The sequence below is a fragment of the Plectrocnemia conspersa genome, unplaced genomic scaffold (assembly GCF_051122295.1).
Source record: "Plectrocnemia conspersa isolate PC_06_02 unplaced genomic scaffold, ASM5112229v1 ptg000008l, whole genome shotgun sequence".
In the NCBI taxonomy this organism is placed as follows: Eukaryota; Metazoa; Arthropoda; class Insecta; order Trichoptera; family Polycentropodidae; genus Plectrocnemia; species Plectrocnemia conspersa.
The window spans coordinates 18,338,216-18,354,572 of NW_028277172.1; the positions used below are offsets into that span (position 1 = coordinate 18,338,216).

Below are 16,357 nucleotides of genomic sequence, written 5' to 3' on the forward strand. Positions count from 1 at the left end.
TTGGGAGTCACTGAAGTAGATCATTGTTATTGATATGATGCATAAGAAATTTGGATCAAAACATGTAACGATATATCGCTGGCAACGGTCGTGCAAATATCGTCGCGTAAATCGACCGTAAAGGGTTAAAAATAAATAAATTATTGTAAAGGTCACAGAGTTTGATATTTGTTATTTTAAAAATAGATAAAAGTATTTCATCATCATTTTCTAATAATCTGTATCGTTTTTATTTATAAAATATATGGTGATTCTAAACATAAATTTATTTTTTATTTTATTGGTACGCGATCCACAGTTTGACGTTTATTGATTTTACCATTTAGAATATAAAAAATGATCATTACGAAGCTGTATTTTAAATGTGACGTTAAAAAGTTATGATGGTTTAAAAAAAATGTTTTGGTTCTAACTTTCGCAAATAAGACGCACGGCGTGTGAAATATGCTAACACATTGCATACCGGTAAATAATTTGTTATGAAACTTACTTCAAAATATGTATTATTATTTTTTTTTAGGTTGCGATACATAGTGATGTTCTCAGCACCGAAACATCTTTCGTATTTTTCAAACCCAAGACCTTTGGGTTACTAGTTTTTATCTTACGGACTACGCTTTTTCGATCTTAAATGTTTGGCAGTGGACCAAAGCACAACAACAACGAATACACCGTAATAATCCAAAAGAAGTGAATGTTTACTAAAATTCCTCTCACGTCATATTTCTCTAATTTCAAGAATAATGAGATTAACACGCTTAAGATTAAAAGAGTGTCTGAGCAGATACCTATAAAATAAAATGGTAATGATTAGTAAGTAAAATATATTAATGAGCTTCATTTGTCTTTTTATTTACAAAGGTTAACTAAATAAATTCAAATATAATTCTAAATGACGAAAATTAGAGGAGAGAAAAATAAAAATAAAGCAATAAAAAATATTTCCGAATATTTTTGCTACGCCACTGTCCAAGATCTTGATATTTTTTATAACTTGTGCTAATGGTCACCTTTCGATCGAATTTAGTCCAAGACCTAGTCAGTTTCGATACGTACACATTGGGAGCTGTGTAGTGGAGGCGCTTGCGCGTAGCGGGGGCCCTCGGCAGGGCCAGGGGCCAGGGGCTCAGCCGCCATGTGGCCCCCGCCGCAAATACCACCACTACGCCCTGCTCAAGATATCTCAGCTCGTGGTCAGTACCGCATGACCAAAATAAATTCATAAAAACATATATTTGTAACAATATCTTGTTTTAGTATGCAGCGTCCTATCGCTCGAAGAAAGGGGAGAGCGCGCTCCGTTGCGCCGTCAGATTTCCGTCGACGAAGAAAGGGGATGTAACGGTCACTGGGCGCTTGCTCTGGGCGCCATGGAAGACGGGGCGACTCCCGGTGCTGCCAGTGGCATTCGCCTTTATAGATACCATTTGATTAAAGGATTAAGGAGTGATAAGTTACGGCCTCCGGCGTGCGCCCTATTGCCTTTGAGGTAGGTTTCTAACCGGGAATTTCAACGATGTTTCATTTAACTAATAAATTAACTGACTAAATATCGTCGGCTTAAAGAAAACTGTTTTCACAACTTTTCTATTTCTAACGGGATAAATAATAGAAATAATCGAATTTTCCAATATTTAGTACCAAATATATTTCGAGTGTTTGTTATGCTATTCTAAAGGTATTCGTTCATATTTATTTTGAAATTAATAATTACTAAATATATAAAAAAACTTTAAAACAATTGTGTAAGTCTTTGTGTATTACAACAACGCGTGTAATCAGTTTTTCTTTTACATATACGCGTGTTAACATTCGAGTAACGTATCTTTTTAACCGCTTGAAATATGATAACTTTTGAATTAAAATTAATTAAAAAACACAAAAAAATATTAAATGTTTTGACTTGTCTTAATACATATGTTAAAATAATTTTATCAGTGGTTTTCAATCTGTGGATCGCATAGCTCGCATCAGTGACGTAGCTAGCAATCCTTAAAATTGCCGCCCCCCATACATTTTTTTGCAGAGTCATAAAATCAGCATTTCTTAAAATAATAAATTTATTATTGTTAAGCTCTTGCTATTCGTAGATTTACATAAATTTTAGTTTATTCAGTGTTAAGAACCACACTAGGCAAATATGCCGCCGAACCATCGCGAATATGCCGCCCCCAAGCAAGTGCCGCCTGGGGTGGCCCGCCCCCTCCGCCCCCCCTATAGCTACGCCACTGGCTCGCATACTCCTCAAAACCAGCATTTTTTAATTTTATTAATATTAAATTTCAAAATATTGACTTTCTTTTTAAATATTTTTTAAACTAAAAATAAAACAAATATATTGATTTTAATTTTGATCTAAGGCGACCCACATATAGAAAACCACTGATAAAATAATTTTAACATAGTATGTATCAAGATAAATCAAAACATTTGCTATTTTTTTGTTTTTTAATTCCTCTTAATTCAAAAGTATCATATTTTTGTTATAATTTAAGATTGTATGATAATTTAAAAAAAAAATAGAAAGTTAAAATAAATTAAGCTTATTCCAAAGAGAAAATAATATCTCACGGTGTACCACAAGGATCCAAATTAGGACCATTGTTGTTTATGATATATAAAAATGATATAATTAGTAATATAAAAAAATGTAAAAAAAAGTTTTCAGAATACACTTGAATTCATTGAAATGTTAAACAGGTTGTAGATAACTTAGTTATGATATAAATAGAGTTAAAAACTATTGTACTTAAACTAAATGAGCATAAAACTTAATGTTTATTTACGGCGTTTTTAACGCTTTCACTGCCTTTTTCAATGAAGACCCGTTTGTGCTACATATTATTAAGTATGTTACTATATTACTATTGAAAAAGGCTTTTACTCAAATATAATAAAAAAATATCGTCCCAGTTCCTAATCCAGCAGTAATACATAAGTTGAGTAATCTATTTCTTCAGTGCAAAAAAATAACCTGCTGCTAAAATTCATCACTAATTATAAACAGACAAAATAAAGTTCTTAAATGTATATCTTGGGATTGGTTGTTCGATGTTAAGAATATTTTAATTAATTCTTAAGCTTTATAAAATTTAATTAAATATTCTATATTGTTCAAAATCAAAAATAACTTCAATGTCTTTTGAGTTGCTTTTAAAGTTTTATTTATAATTCAGTCCCGCGGCTGAAAGAGATGGCGGGGGTTGGTGGCGAGGCTGGTTGGAAACTCAAGCACTTGCTAGAGCTGCAAGACAGTTTGCCCATTCTCCTCAACGGGCTGCTTTGCGAGTTCGTGCTGCTTCAGTGCAAATTGCTGCCCTGGATTATCCCGCATTTCAGCACATACTCCAAACGCTATTTCAGGTATGTTAAATAAATTAAAAAGGAAGACAAGCTATTTATTATGTTACACAGCTCAAAATATATAATTACACATGATTAGAATAATAGAAAAAGCAATGTTATGTATGACGAGCTCGTTTTTTCGGTCACAACAATAAGGAACAAGGGACGCAATCGCGACTCTCCTATAATAGCTTTAATATACTTTGCTTTTAATTAAATAGGAAGGTGGAGCAAGTCGGGAAAGAGTTTTGGCATTATTCTACTTCTTAAGTGATCTATCAGCTTTAGCCTTGAGGAGTGGCGCGCGTTCAAACTTTTGCAGATTGACTCATTGGGCAGCCAGACACATTGCAGAATGCGCCACACCTTGGGTAGCACGACACGGTGGATGGGTATGCAGCATAATAGTGTTTTAAGAAAATATTTTGTGCTACGATCTGCATCGTTTTTACAGGGAGAAGTGGTCGGAGCTGGACCTGCTGTAGCAGGAGCTGAAGCTGCCCTCGTTGCTGCCGCTTGTGCATTTGCAATAGTTTTCTTATACAGACTATTGCAGAGACCAAGACCGCCGATATTTTAAATTATATAAAAAAATCATATTATCAGTATTTAAGCTTTGTTTCAAAAGCCTTAACTATATTAATTTACTAAAATATATATTTGAAGAAAAAAGATATATTACGTAATCGCAAAAAGGAATTTTAAAAATATAATTCTAAGAAAATATTGCCTCAGGGTCCATGATTTAATGAACGATGTTCAAAAATATATTATACATTATATTGATAATAAAATTATCACATGGATAATAAAAAGTATATAAATATATGTTAATTGTTGTTGAGTAATATATGTATTTGATTGTTTATCTATTGATTATATTATTCTTGACGTATGTTTGATTATCTATATTAAAAATAGATTACTTACTATGAGGAGTATGCCAAAAGTTTGATATGTCTGAAATTTTTATTTGTGCATGTTCATCTTCAATTTATCAAATAAATATTATATTTGAACAATATAAATTATTGATTTATTAAGTCTTGTCCTACAATATGTAAGCAATGTAACAACTGACGAGTATCAAGTATGTCAACAAAAGGGCTATTCATATTTGGTTTATATTATTCGCTAACTTATATTATTCAATAGGGTTGTGTAAACATTTTTATTAATTTATATTAAACATTTAAATTAATTTCAGTGCAAAAATTCGAAATAAATAAATATTACATTTGGAATAATAATGAATATGCAATGAAGATTAAAATCTAAAAAAAACATTTAATAATTAATAAAAAAAAATTAAAACGACCATCCAGAAATTTGATCGATTGGCAAAGCCAGGTTGACACTAAAATCTACAAAAACATAACACAGCTTTTTCGTTTTTAATGTCGATTTATATTCTCAGTATTGCCTTACTAACAGCACGGGATTTCGAGCTATTGATCGTTAATCAAGAGCGCATACCTCTACGCCGACGCAAACGGGCGAGTCCCTAAACCGGAAGCTAAATAGTAACCCAAGTCTTTTAATACTACGAAATGTTATATACCTTTAAAGCACTACAGTTCATTAACAATCAATTACATTATTGGCAATTGTTGCTAATAATGCAAATGCCGATATATTAGATTTCAGTCACCAAAGAGTTGATGAAAAAAGTGCGTTATAATAATTAAATATTGTAGTTTAAATAACATTTTATAAAACAACTAATGATGTGAAGTGTGTCGTATCTCAACAATAGTCATTCCATAAATCTCGCAGAATATCATAACTGATTAAAAAACACTATAAAACAGTTTGAATTTAATTTCTGTATGTATTTTAATAAAACTACTTAAATGTGATATTTTTATAAAGAATAGATAATTGATAAATAATAATTTTATTTTTAATTATTACAGAAAAATAAAAACTGCCTTTATTTGAACTTCACTGTAAAATTTAAATTTTTGATTGCGTCTGATCTGTTTGAAATATATTTTAATTCCTATGTAAATTATTATGTATCGCATTATGCAGATTCAATACTGGTGTCATTATCGGGCGGCGTTGTCGAATGCTGCGAAAGTCCAAGTTGATTATGACAAGTGAAGTCTAACGTTTTATTTATTTTTTTAGATTTTCCCAATGCTTCATATAATACAAATAAAAATTAAAAAAACAATTATGGTCCTCACATAAAATAGATCCAATCTTTTTTTTTAGTTCGCCAAAACATCCTTCTGATGGTTTGTGCAATAGGAGCGTTATTAAGCGCTGACGTACAGGAATAATGGACGCGATCGCGATTCTCTAGGACGATACAAAGTTATATTTGCAGTGACAGTAGTAGTAGAAGTAGCAGTGTCAAGCCTTTTTATAATACACATTTTACTGTAATTATAATGTGAGCCCCTCTACAAAATCACTGTGGTGGCTTCTCAGTGGACACGCAAAAATCTCAAAGAAAATTAAATATTATTGAAGCAAAACAATGCATTTATTTCGATCACAATACATTGTATAGTGATAAATTGTTATAGACACTTTGAAATTTTCGTATCTGACTGTCATTGTTTACGTCCGGCCTTTAAGTGTTATAACATGACAATTTCCTTCAAGGGTTCGTAAACGACCTTTGTTTTAATTTACTATTTATATAGAGCATTTATTAACATTATCACCAGAGCTTTAAACAAATCGACGACGATATGTTTTTTTTAAACGCATTAACTTACCTAATAATAATAATATTCCCCGTTGTCCGAAAAACGACGGAAGCCTACAACAGTAGCAATATTTCATGAAATGCGAGAAAAACTTTAATTTATTTTTTATATTGTTTCATTCCTATGGATGTGGAGAAAGAGTATAAATTCGCAACGCCAGCGCACATAGCGAGAGCATTTCAAAGTGATTAAAAAATAATATATTTTTTGTTATTTTTAAACTTGTTTATATACAGTCATTTGTTGTTTGTTTAATTCATTTAGTAGCTCTTCTTGTCCCTTCTTGACACCTTGTTTTTTTTTTAATTTAAATTCTGGTTCAATTTATTATAAATCCATTCAAAGATGGCGTGAGTATTTAATCACTTAAATTATACGTGCAAATAAATTTGCACGTATATTTAATTTTAATAACAGCGCTCGAAAATTTAATCATTTTGCAAATATATTTGTAACGAAAAATACTATTGACTGTTTTCTTTCTTAGTAAAACCGTTATTGAACATTCGGGTATTATTGCAATCCATAGTCCTAGCATGTCTTATATTTGTGGTATGATATTTCGTTTCAGAATTATTTTTGAATGGAAATTTGCTAAAAATCGAATTTATTACACGAACATATAGCACAGCCCTGCGTCTCGCGAGTCTCGGCAGAGAAGGAAGTGGCGTTTGATTTGATGCAGTAGTAGCATCATCGGTCGACAATGGGTTCGCACGTCGGCGAGGAGGATCGTCAGTGGCGACGTTCGAATTCTGCTAGCACTAGCACTAGTGGAATGGACGCTTCACAATGGCGTGCCGTAACAGTGGCAGTCCTATGCTCTTGCGCGTGCACCATAGTCGTTCTAGTTCTCGTCCCCAGACTGGCGGCAGCTGCCGCCAAGCAGGAGTGTGCAAACTTGGAGCAACGGCTTCTGGAACACATTGACAACGTTTGTCCAATCAGGCGCAAGAGATCTTCGGACAAGGTACTCGAAGCATTTCATAACTGAACGTAATCCAATCGACCATATTCACAACATTCGTCCAATTAGGCGCAACAAATCTCAAACAATGTTCATTGATGTATCTCAATCTACTTTATTTGAATGTCTAACTCAATATTGCAATTGATATGGGCAAAAAATTGAATCATATAAATTTAAAAAAAAAATGTATTTCTGTCCACATCAACGCCTATTATCCACTCCTTAATTACAGCTCATATCTTATACGATTAATACTATTCACTACATTTGTTTACACTACGTTCGAAATATTTAGATCATACGGTAGACATGCTCTTCAATTCATCATCATCTAACGATCTTCCATAATATCTAATGTCGCAAACGTTGATAACTGATAACCCTTCAACTCAATTACCCAATGTTTATAAAAAAATCAGATGTGACCTCGTTAGAATTTCATTGATTAAAACAAGCACTTTTAAACATAAAAATCAGCGAAAGACGAGTCAGATTTTTTTGCAAGAGTTATTATATATTAAGAGCATTTGAAAGCTTATATTAATATTGTTTTATTTTTTGTTAATTTACAATGTGATTTCAATTTAGTATTATAAATAGTTAATATTGTCTATTTTGAATAGTTATATTTATTGAATAAGAGGAAGATCATTTTACACATTTTCCAATTAAATAAAATGTCTTAAAAAATACTCATTTCGCTTCCAACTTTAACAGAAATATATATGTAATGAAATGGTGCTCGGATTTTTCCGGACAAGATTATTCCGGACATGAACTTTACGGACACTGATTTTTCCGGACAGGGTATTTGCGGACATTGATAATTTCAGATTTAAAATATTCCAGATAAATAATATTTTTAATATTATATAAAAAAACTGAGGTACACATTTGAATTGTTGAATTTAAACTATAAAATTAAAAAAAGTTCAATGTAGCAACTTGAATTTAATCCAGTGAATCTATATTTTTACTTTATGAAAAAAGTTTAATCAGTTTTTCAAAATATCAGTTGTTAATATTTTGATTATTCGGTGCTTGGATTTTTCCGGACAGGATTATCTAGACACGATTTCGCAGACAGATTTTTTGCGGTCAGGTACTTTTCAGATACTGATTTTTGCGGACACTAATTATTCCGGATAGTGATTGTTCTGGACAGGATTTTTGCGGACATTGATTATTTCGGACGTAGATTATTCCGGACAATTTTTATTAATATTAAATTTCATAAAAATTGAAATAAAATTTTTCAATTTGAATTAAATCCAATGTTTACTTCGTAAAAAACGTTTTTATCAGTTTTTCAAAATATTCGTTGTTAGTATTTTGATTATTTTTTGCTCAGACTTTTCCGCACAGAATTATTCCGGACAGATTTTTGCGTACATAAACTTTCCGTACAGGATTTTTGCTGACACTGAATATTTTGGACATAGATATTCCGGACAAAAAAATATTTTTAATATTTTATTAAAAAAGAATATTAAGGAAAATATTTGATTTGTTAAATTTTTAACTAGGAAGTTTATTGAAGTAATTAATTTTATTTAAATCCAATAAATTCATATGTTCACTTCGTGAAAAAACGATTTATATGTTTTTCAAATTATCCATCGTTAGTATTCTGATTATTTTTATAACATTTGTAACTAAAAACAGACAATTAAATGTTAAATAAATATTGATTAGGATTTTTTGGAGGCAGTCTTTATGAACATGAATGACAAATTGTTGATGTGATCAAAAATGTACACAGATTCAATGCAATTTTTACCCTCTGATTTTACTGTTATTCACTGATGAAAGTCATTCCCAAATATGCGCCCAAAGTTTATTTTTATTACATGTATTGTGATGATACTCGGATCTTTCCGGACAGGATTTTTGCGGACATTGATTATTCCGGACATTTATGTGCAAAACAATAACATGCAAAAATAACCATGAAAACAGATAGAAAGCTAAAATAACTATATTTTAATTGACTGATACAATTAAAAATTCGCAAATAAGTGTTAAAAGCGTAATAAATCAATTTGCGACAAATGTATATGTTATGCTGACATACGTAACGATCAGAGATTCAGGCAAATTAGGACCATAAAAAGGTCGTTCAGTACCTTAACACATATAAAAAATACTATTATATTGAAAAGTGTGGTGTTGATAAATATTTAACTGCTTAAACGATAGCGCTTATGCAAAAACTTTATTATAAGAATGACGGCATAAAATAACAAATATAATTCCACCCGCGTCGAGTGTTATTAAAACAAATGAACCTCCTCTATTTCAACCAGTGCATGTAAACGCGTATGTAACTTACATCAGACACTTTCATTCAGAAAACACTTCTGTTAATAATTTTCACCAAGAACTTCACTAAATACTCTCGAGAGTATATCTGAGCTCAATTCAAGTTTGCTTCGACCATTGCTATAAACTGAAAAAAAAAGCAGCCGCTTCTCTCTTAACGTCTGGTACAGCTATGAAGTAGTTCAACCTTATCTTTAAAATCTTTCAAAATTGTTGCATATTTCATAATAATTTTTAATACAAAGTATTTTGCCTTCAAAATTTCTCATTTCTATAATTTTTTTAATTACATAGCGGATATATTTTATATAAATAAATATTCTAAAATATGACTTTCTGTTATTCGTCATAACAACATTATGTTCCTCTTGTTCGCATTCTTTTCATCAGCGGTTGTCACAGAGTCCATTAAACTATTATTCAATCGTATTTAATGATATCGTGAATAAAGATCGCTTCTGAATTATACTCTTTATGTCCTACGCGGAATCCTACATCAAATACAAGAAAACTTTCAAATTAAAAGGTCGAAGACAATCAAGTTGGACCACACGTAGAGTTTTTCAACCCTAAAGTTCGAGGAGAGCTGCAAGCGAAGGGAGAACTTGCACCGGGTGGAGATTCTTGGGTTTGGCTGACAAGCTACTCTAGAATACCTGTAAGAATTTTAAGAACAATATCTGAAAACATATTACAATTTTAAAGTATTTTATTTGATGCAGTATCAAGTTGTACAAGGGTTCTGTAAAGCGACTCAAGAATATTGTCCACCTGGCGCTGCAGGTCCTCCAGGTTCTATAGGGCCTAGAGGAGAACCGGGAGAAAGAGGACCGCTTGGAAATAGAGGAGGTCCTGGTCCAGTCGGACCACCTGGACCTAGAGGTAATGAGTGATACAATATGCTCCAATTCATTATTTAATTCAAGCATTTTATAGGTGATCAGGGATGGCCTGGTCTTCCTGGCTTAGATGGACGAGATGGTGTTCCTGGTGAACCTGGTTTAGATGGCGTACCCGGAAGAAGTGGAGCGGATGGAAATCCTGGAAGTCCCGGAAAACATGGAACTAATGGAGCTGATGGCCGAAATGGAACTGATGGTAGATTTAATTAATAAATATGGTGTTCCTCATCTGAAACTTTATATTGAAATGTTTCATAGGAAGATCCGGCTCTCTTGGACCACAAGGTCCTCCAGGACCAATAGGACCTAAAGGTTTGACTGGGCCTAGAGGTAGAGCTGGAAGACCTGGAATTGATGGCTCTGCTGGATTGCCTGGTATATCATCTTGGATACACAACGCAACGAATCAATTGTTAATACCACCGTCTATAGCAGGTATTGTATTGATTGAAATATTTATTATTAATTTGTAAGCTTTTATTTATTATAATAAAATATAGGCAAAGATGGCGAGTTGATCATCGTTAAAGAAGGAGATAATGTAAGATTGAGGTGTGGTTCAACTGGACAACCTACTCCAAATGTTCAATGGTCTGCTGGAAGCTCTTCGGGGGCTTCTGGCGGAGCTTTAAGATATGGCGCATGGAGAGCTTCTTCAATTCCTGGACCTTCTCTCGAGATTCCTACAGTATCAAGATTACACGCAGGACCTTACACTTGCATTGCGCACAACGGGATTCCACCACAAGCAAATCGCACCGTTCTTCTCGAGGTGCACTGTGAGCTTTGTTTAGTTTTATAGTGATATATAAATAATGTTATGACTTGACAAATTAAGACAATTGAAATATTATGCATTTAAAACAATAGTTATTTAATTATTCTACAGTTTCGCCTCTCATACGTATTAATAATCAGAGAGTGAGTGCAAGGAATGGTTCATCTATTCAACTGGAATGTGAGGTCAGATTTTTTTCTTTTGCATTAATCTATTAGATATAACTAATTACACCAACGCTATGACGGCACCCGCCATGACATCTTTCAGACTTACAGTATTGCTAATCTACTGTTTAGGTTGAAGCATATCCAGAGCCTCTTCGTTACTGGGAACGCAGTGATGGTAGATTAATAGAAGGTCAAGACCGAAATGCTCAACCAGATTTTCAAGGCGGTGGAGCTACATACCGTTCAATAATGCGTCTTCGCCTCTCTAGGCTAGTATCATCAGATTTTGGGCAATACCATTGCATAGCCAAAAACGAATTAGGTCTCACCAAAGGCATTTTCACCATATATGGTAATATAAAATCATATTTAATTTATAATGTATATGTTATAACAACTATTATGTCTTTTTAGAACAAGATCCAAATCTAGGCACACCTCCGCCTATTGAAAAAGGCTTTGGTTCTAGTGGTATCAACGAATGGGGACAAAAACCACCTGATTTAGTCACATTAGAAGATATATGTCCTGTCGTTCCTGCATGTCCAACTTGTCCAAGATGTTCAGATCCTGCTTTATCATTAGCAGATCTTGTAGATAAACTACACATTGAGACTTTGACAATGCCTGATCGTATATATCGTGGTTATCCTAAACGGCTCACCGATTGTGTGTTGTATGCGATTGGAAAGCCAGTTTATCATAGAGATTCTGTAGAAATGTTTGGTTCTTGGATGAGGGATGCTGTTATAACTGCTGAACCAACGGTTTATATTACCATTATTTTTTAAATAAATTAATTAGATTGTATTCATAACATTGTTTATAATCAGGGAGATAAATTTTGGTCAACGCTTGAACTGGACACTAAACATCTATATGAATTCTCCAATAAGAAAGCCTTTAAAAATAATGAACATACAAAAGTTTACACACTAGACGGCGATTATGTTGTTAGTATCCATGTGTTATGATTGATTGTAGAGTTTATAGTATATTATTGAATTGCTTTTAGGGTAACGGTCATATTGTATACAACGGATCTTTCTATTATCATGCTGGTGGTAGAAAAATATGTCGATTGGATCTGTCCCGTGGTAGAACGGTCAGTGTTTTTGAACTACCAAGTGCAGCACTTCCATTTTCACAATCAACCACATCTGTGACTCCAGCGTCGACTGAAAATCATTCTTCAACAGCGTTATATTCGACGGGTCATACTTACATGGATTTCAACGCAGATGATAATGGCTTGTGGGTTATATATTCGATGGATAACTCAAATAACACTGCCATCGCAAAGGTTTGATTTTCATTCGTTTGATATTCTATTCTCAAATATTTTTTAATGCATATGTATGGCAAATAGCGTAACGTAAAGTAAGTGAAATTATATTTCTACTAGTGAAAATATAATTTTACTAAAAAATACACATTCACTGTAACATATATAAAAATCTATATATCACACTATAACAAAAAAAATTGCATATGCTGCAAACATTAAGCTCGTCAATATTTTTATTTTAATTAAAATTAACTATCATATAATTGCAGGTAACTTATCAAAGAATAATTTAAAAAAAATATTATATATACTACATTTACAATATAATAGTATATGATTTATTTGTATTAACAAACTTTTTTATACTACAGATTGATTCTGAAAACTTACAACCGGAATACATATGGAATATATCAATAAATCACCATAAGGTATGTTACAATAGATTAACTATTAAAAAATATTAGATTGGTCTTGATTGTAACATTTCCAGGTGGGTGAAATGTTCATTGTTTGCGGTGTATTATATGCAGTAGATTCAGCTACTGAAAGGAACACTAAAGTTCGCTTAGCACTCGATTTATATCATAATAAATTATTGGAAGTGTCCTTACCTTTTTCGAATGCTTTTCGTCGTACTACATATCTTGGATATAATCACCGCAATAAGGTAAGTGATACATTCATAGTATAGCTATTATATTGTATATTCTAATGATAAATTTATTTTTGAAGGAATTGTATTCGTGGGACAGAGGCAATCAACTGACTTATCCTGTTCGTTATCATGAAATAGGTTATAATTCGTCTTCGCAGCCTGAAACGGCTCTTCAACCGGCTCTAGCGCCGGATGTTTGAAGAAATACGAACAATAGTATTTTCTATGTAGTGAAATGGTTGGTAGTGCATCTACTGGATTTATTTGTCATATGTGTACAAATTAAAATATTTTTTAATTATTTGATAACGAATGAGACTGATCAGGGTACATTTAATAATATTATTGTATATTATATAATTAATAATTATTTTTATGTCAATGTAATGTATAAATCATAAATAATACATTAACGACAGAGTAAAATAAGAATATAATATATTAAAATGCTGTAATTTTATTTATATTTGATAAAATAAACATTAAATTACTCTCGGTGTTACTAGAGGCAAAATATGTTTTTTTTTCTGTCACCATTGTTGTTATAAATATATTAAAAATAAGATTCATTTAAGGAAAAACACTCTTTGAAGTATGTATTTTATTTTTAGTATATTATATTAATATCTTCATACTGCATCTTATTATTCACCTTAGTGTCCTAATCCAGTACTTTGGTCATATTATTATCAGTACATAAATATGTTCTTCTGAATCACAGATAGATTTGCTTTCGATTTTGGAACTATAAACCATATTAACTCGATCGTCTTTAGTAATTTCTTCTTCGCTGAATCGTTCCTCAATATCATGGTTAATATTATATATGCTAATGCATATTTTTGTATAACTTTCTTCAGTTATCTCTGTAAAGTGTATTAAATATTAATTTAAATATAGGTTTGTCGTTCATAATATATCTATAATATACAGAAACTTTTAACAGTTATCTTACATGCATTAAAAAAGCTTGGCGTCATCAATGAATATATAAATTGTGCAGGACACCCAGTATTGCACAATAACCACAGACTATCAAGAGCACAATAAAATTATATTTTACCGCAGCATAAAAACTCAACATAACGTATTCAAAAAAAAATAGGATTATTATATAGTATAAAAAATATGTAACGTATAAATACAAAAAAAAAATATTACCCTATTTTAATTATTGTGCAACAATATTATATATGCTTAATAAATTAGGTAAGTTGATGCTGCAAATATTACAAAATAGGGCAATGAGAGTTGTTACAAAAATATATTTAATAATTATAAAAGTATGATTGAAAGATTGGAATGGTTGGATATTCAAGATTTTTTTTTGTAGTTATATATAAATTTTGTATTTATAAAAAAATATTATGCAACTGGAGTATTTAATAAGAACTAAAGATGTACATAGATTTAATACTAGAAATAGATCAAATTTAGGGATAGATACAAGTATAAAACGAGTACGGCCAGGGGAATATTATACGAACGTGTGAAATTGTATAATAATATTCTAAGAACAATCCGCAAAAATAAAAATATAGCATTATATATTTTAATTTAACTGCTTTTTTAAATAAATCTGTAATTAATTTGAAAACTACAGGTGAATTTATTTATTGTTAAGTAAAGGTATTTGCACATTTTCTTCAAATTAAAATAAATATATATTAAAACATGATTTTATATAAATATATGAATATCTTACCTAATTCTTCTCCATATTTTTGATAATAAAAAACAGGTTAACCTACAGAACCAAATAATAAAACATACTTACTGCAATAACATGTTAAATATGTAGTTAAAATCATTTTTATGTCTGGTGAATATTAAAATCATTTGCTTATAGGCATCGAATAATTAATCATCACTAAGGTATGCTTCTGCTTTCGAAACAAATGGAGCAGACTATGTAACACGAATATTGCATTTTGTGAAAATAGCGCATTAAAAACTATTGACAAAAATAATAAAAATGCGAAATCTTACATATGTATGAAAAAAGCTAGTCATAATATATACCAGATGGTATATTTTGCTGAAATTGGTTGTATATATCATTTAATATTCAAGCTTTAATTGCGGCGTAAATCTACAATTGGTCAGTCTGCGAGTGGTAAATCTTTCTTGATTAAATATATCTGGCTTTTGATAAGCAACATAGAGTGTGTATTGGTACGTCGTCGCTAACGGGCGCGTACTGACTAGAGTCTCCAATTACTCGAACCATCAACTACTCGAGTATCGAATATTAAAATTTTAAAATACTCGAGTACTCGAGTACTTTCGGGTATTTACCAAATGTACCAAAATAGCTATTATTCAAATTCGTGCACATATAAATAAATAAATAAAATACTTGTTATGTTCATTTTTACAATTATTTTAACTTCACGAACATACTTTTTAAAAACAATAATGCAAAAAGTGTCTCGAATTTAATATTACTGCTAACCTTTGGTTTTATTATTCCCGTTATGGAAAAAACCCTTTCCGTTGCTGTTGATGTTGGCCTTATTGTCATTAACGCGTTGGATAAGGCTTCTAATTTATATCTGTTTGCTTTTTATAGATATAAAATTTTTTGAACTCTCTTATTATGTTCTCTTCTTTCATTCCCTTCTCTGCTTTTCTCTTATTTCCTTCGACTATTGACAAAATAGCATTTTGTAATTCTTCTTGAATAGATTTTTTTTCTTAACAATATACAATATTCTACTCCGTCTGATTAATGCGAAGAATTTAAATCTATATCCTTCGAAGATGTATTTGGGTGAATCCCTTTCACTCTAGAGCTAAACAGTTCGCAAAGAACTGACTTTACTTTAAATGCCTTTAAAACACACAATTGTTTTGATTTATATTTTAAGCTGAGGGATCAGTATAAACAATTTACAACACTTTACGCTACAACTGCATAGTCATAAAACCTAAATCTTTTTTAGATATTTCATATTGTTCATTGCCATAAATTAGATAAGTCGGGACTGTCGAACAGAAAACACAAAAGAAATTTCTCCGTCGTACCCACTAACATAGCCGACGACCGGAACTATGCAACTATGGAATTATGAAAAAATTATACCTGATAGTAACCGCTCTAGCTCGGGACTTCGGGCATAAGCGCCAAATAAAAGCAAGACGTTAACCTTTACCAGACCGAGTTAAAGCTATTTTTGTTTCTGAAATATTTCAAATTTT

At 31.5% G+C, this 16,357-nt stretch overlaps 2 protein-coding genes across 3 annotated transcripts; both read left to right on the forward strand.

Annotated features, from left to right (window-relative positions):
- The first annotated feature begins 1,008 nt into the window (after positions 1–1,008).
- LOC148233247 (uncharacterized) lies at positions 1,009–4,373 on the forward strand. Its single transcript, XM_088190604.1, has 5 exons — positions 1,009–1,193; positions 1,258–1,489; positions 3,177–3,363; positions 3,567–3,737; positions 3,800–4,373. Exons 1-5 carry the CDS (start codon positions 1,136–1,138, stop codon positions 3,923–3,925), a joined length of 774 nt encoding a protein of 257 aa, XP_088046730.1. The 5' UTR covers positions 1,009–1,135; the 3' UTR covers positions 3,926–4,373.
- Positions 4,374–6,614: 2,241 nt separating this feature from the next.
- LOC148233248 (uncharacterized) lies at positions 6,615–13,661 on the forward strand. Of its 2 annotated transcripts, XM_088190602.1 has the most exons (14): positions 6,615–7,038; positions 9,887–10,018; positions 10,083–10,242; positions 10,297–10,458; positions 10,521–10,697; positions 10,763–11,041; positions 11,152–11,225; positions 11,340–11,562; positions 11,625–11,977; positions 12,044–12,163; positions 12,226–12,513; positions 12,870–12,929; positions 12,992–13,168; positions 13,234–13,661. In XM_088190602.1, exons 1-14 carry the CDS (start codon positions 6,775–6,777, stop codon positions 13,354–13,356), a joined length of 2,592 nt encoding a protein of 863 aa, XP_088046728.1. In that variant the 5' UTR covers positions 6,615–6,774; the 3' UTR covers positions 13,357–13,661. The 2 variants fall into 2 exon arrangements, with proteins under 2 accessions (XP_088046728.1, XP_088046729.1); XM_088190603.1 differs by lacking the exon at positions 6,615–7,038 and having other exon boundaries at positions 9,881–10,018; positions 10,066–10,242.
- The last annotated feature ends 2,696 nt before the right edge of the window (positions 13,662–16,357 follow it).

What these genes read in the sequence shown, in the direction of transcription:
- LOC148233247 (XM_088190604.1), top strand. Translation starts at nt 1,136, where the DNA reads ATGTGGCCCCCGCCGCAAATACCACCACTACGCCCTGCTCAAGATATC. An exon ending in TCAAGATATCTCAGCTCGTG is followed by an intron (nt 1,194 to 1,257) that starts GTCAGTACCGCA and finishes ATCTTGTTTTAG; the next exon opens with TATGCAGCGTCCTATCGCTC. An exon ending in TGCGCCCTATTGCCTTTGAG is followed by an intron (nt 1,490 to 3,176) that starts GTAGGTTTCTAA and finishes TTTATAATTCAG; the next exon opens with TCCCGCGGCTGAAAGAGATG.
- LOC148233248 (XM_088190602.1), top strand. Translation starts at nt 6,775, where the DNA reads ATGGGTTCGCACGTCGGCGAGGAGGATCGTCAGTGGCGACGTTCGAAT. An exon ending in TTATAACTGCTGAACCAACG is followed by an intron (nt 11,978 to 12,043) that starts GTTTATATTACC and finishes GTTTATAATCAG; the next exon opens with GGAGATAAATTTTGGTCAAC. An exon ending in TATCAATAAATCACCATAAG is followed by an intron (nt 12,930 to 12,991) that starts GTATGTTACAAT and finishes TAACATTTCCAG; the next exon opens with GTGGGTGAAATGTTCATTGT.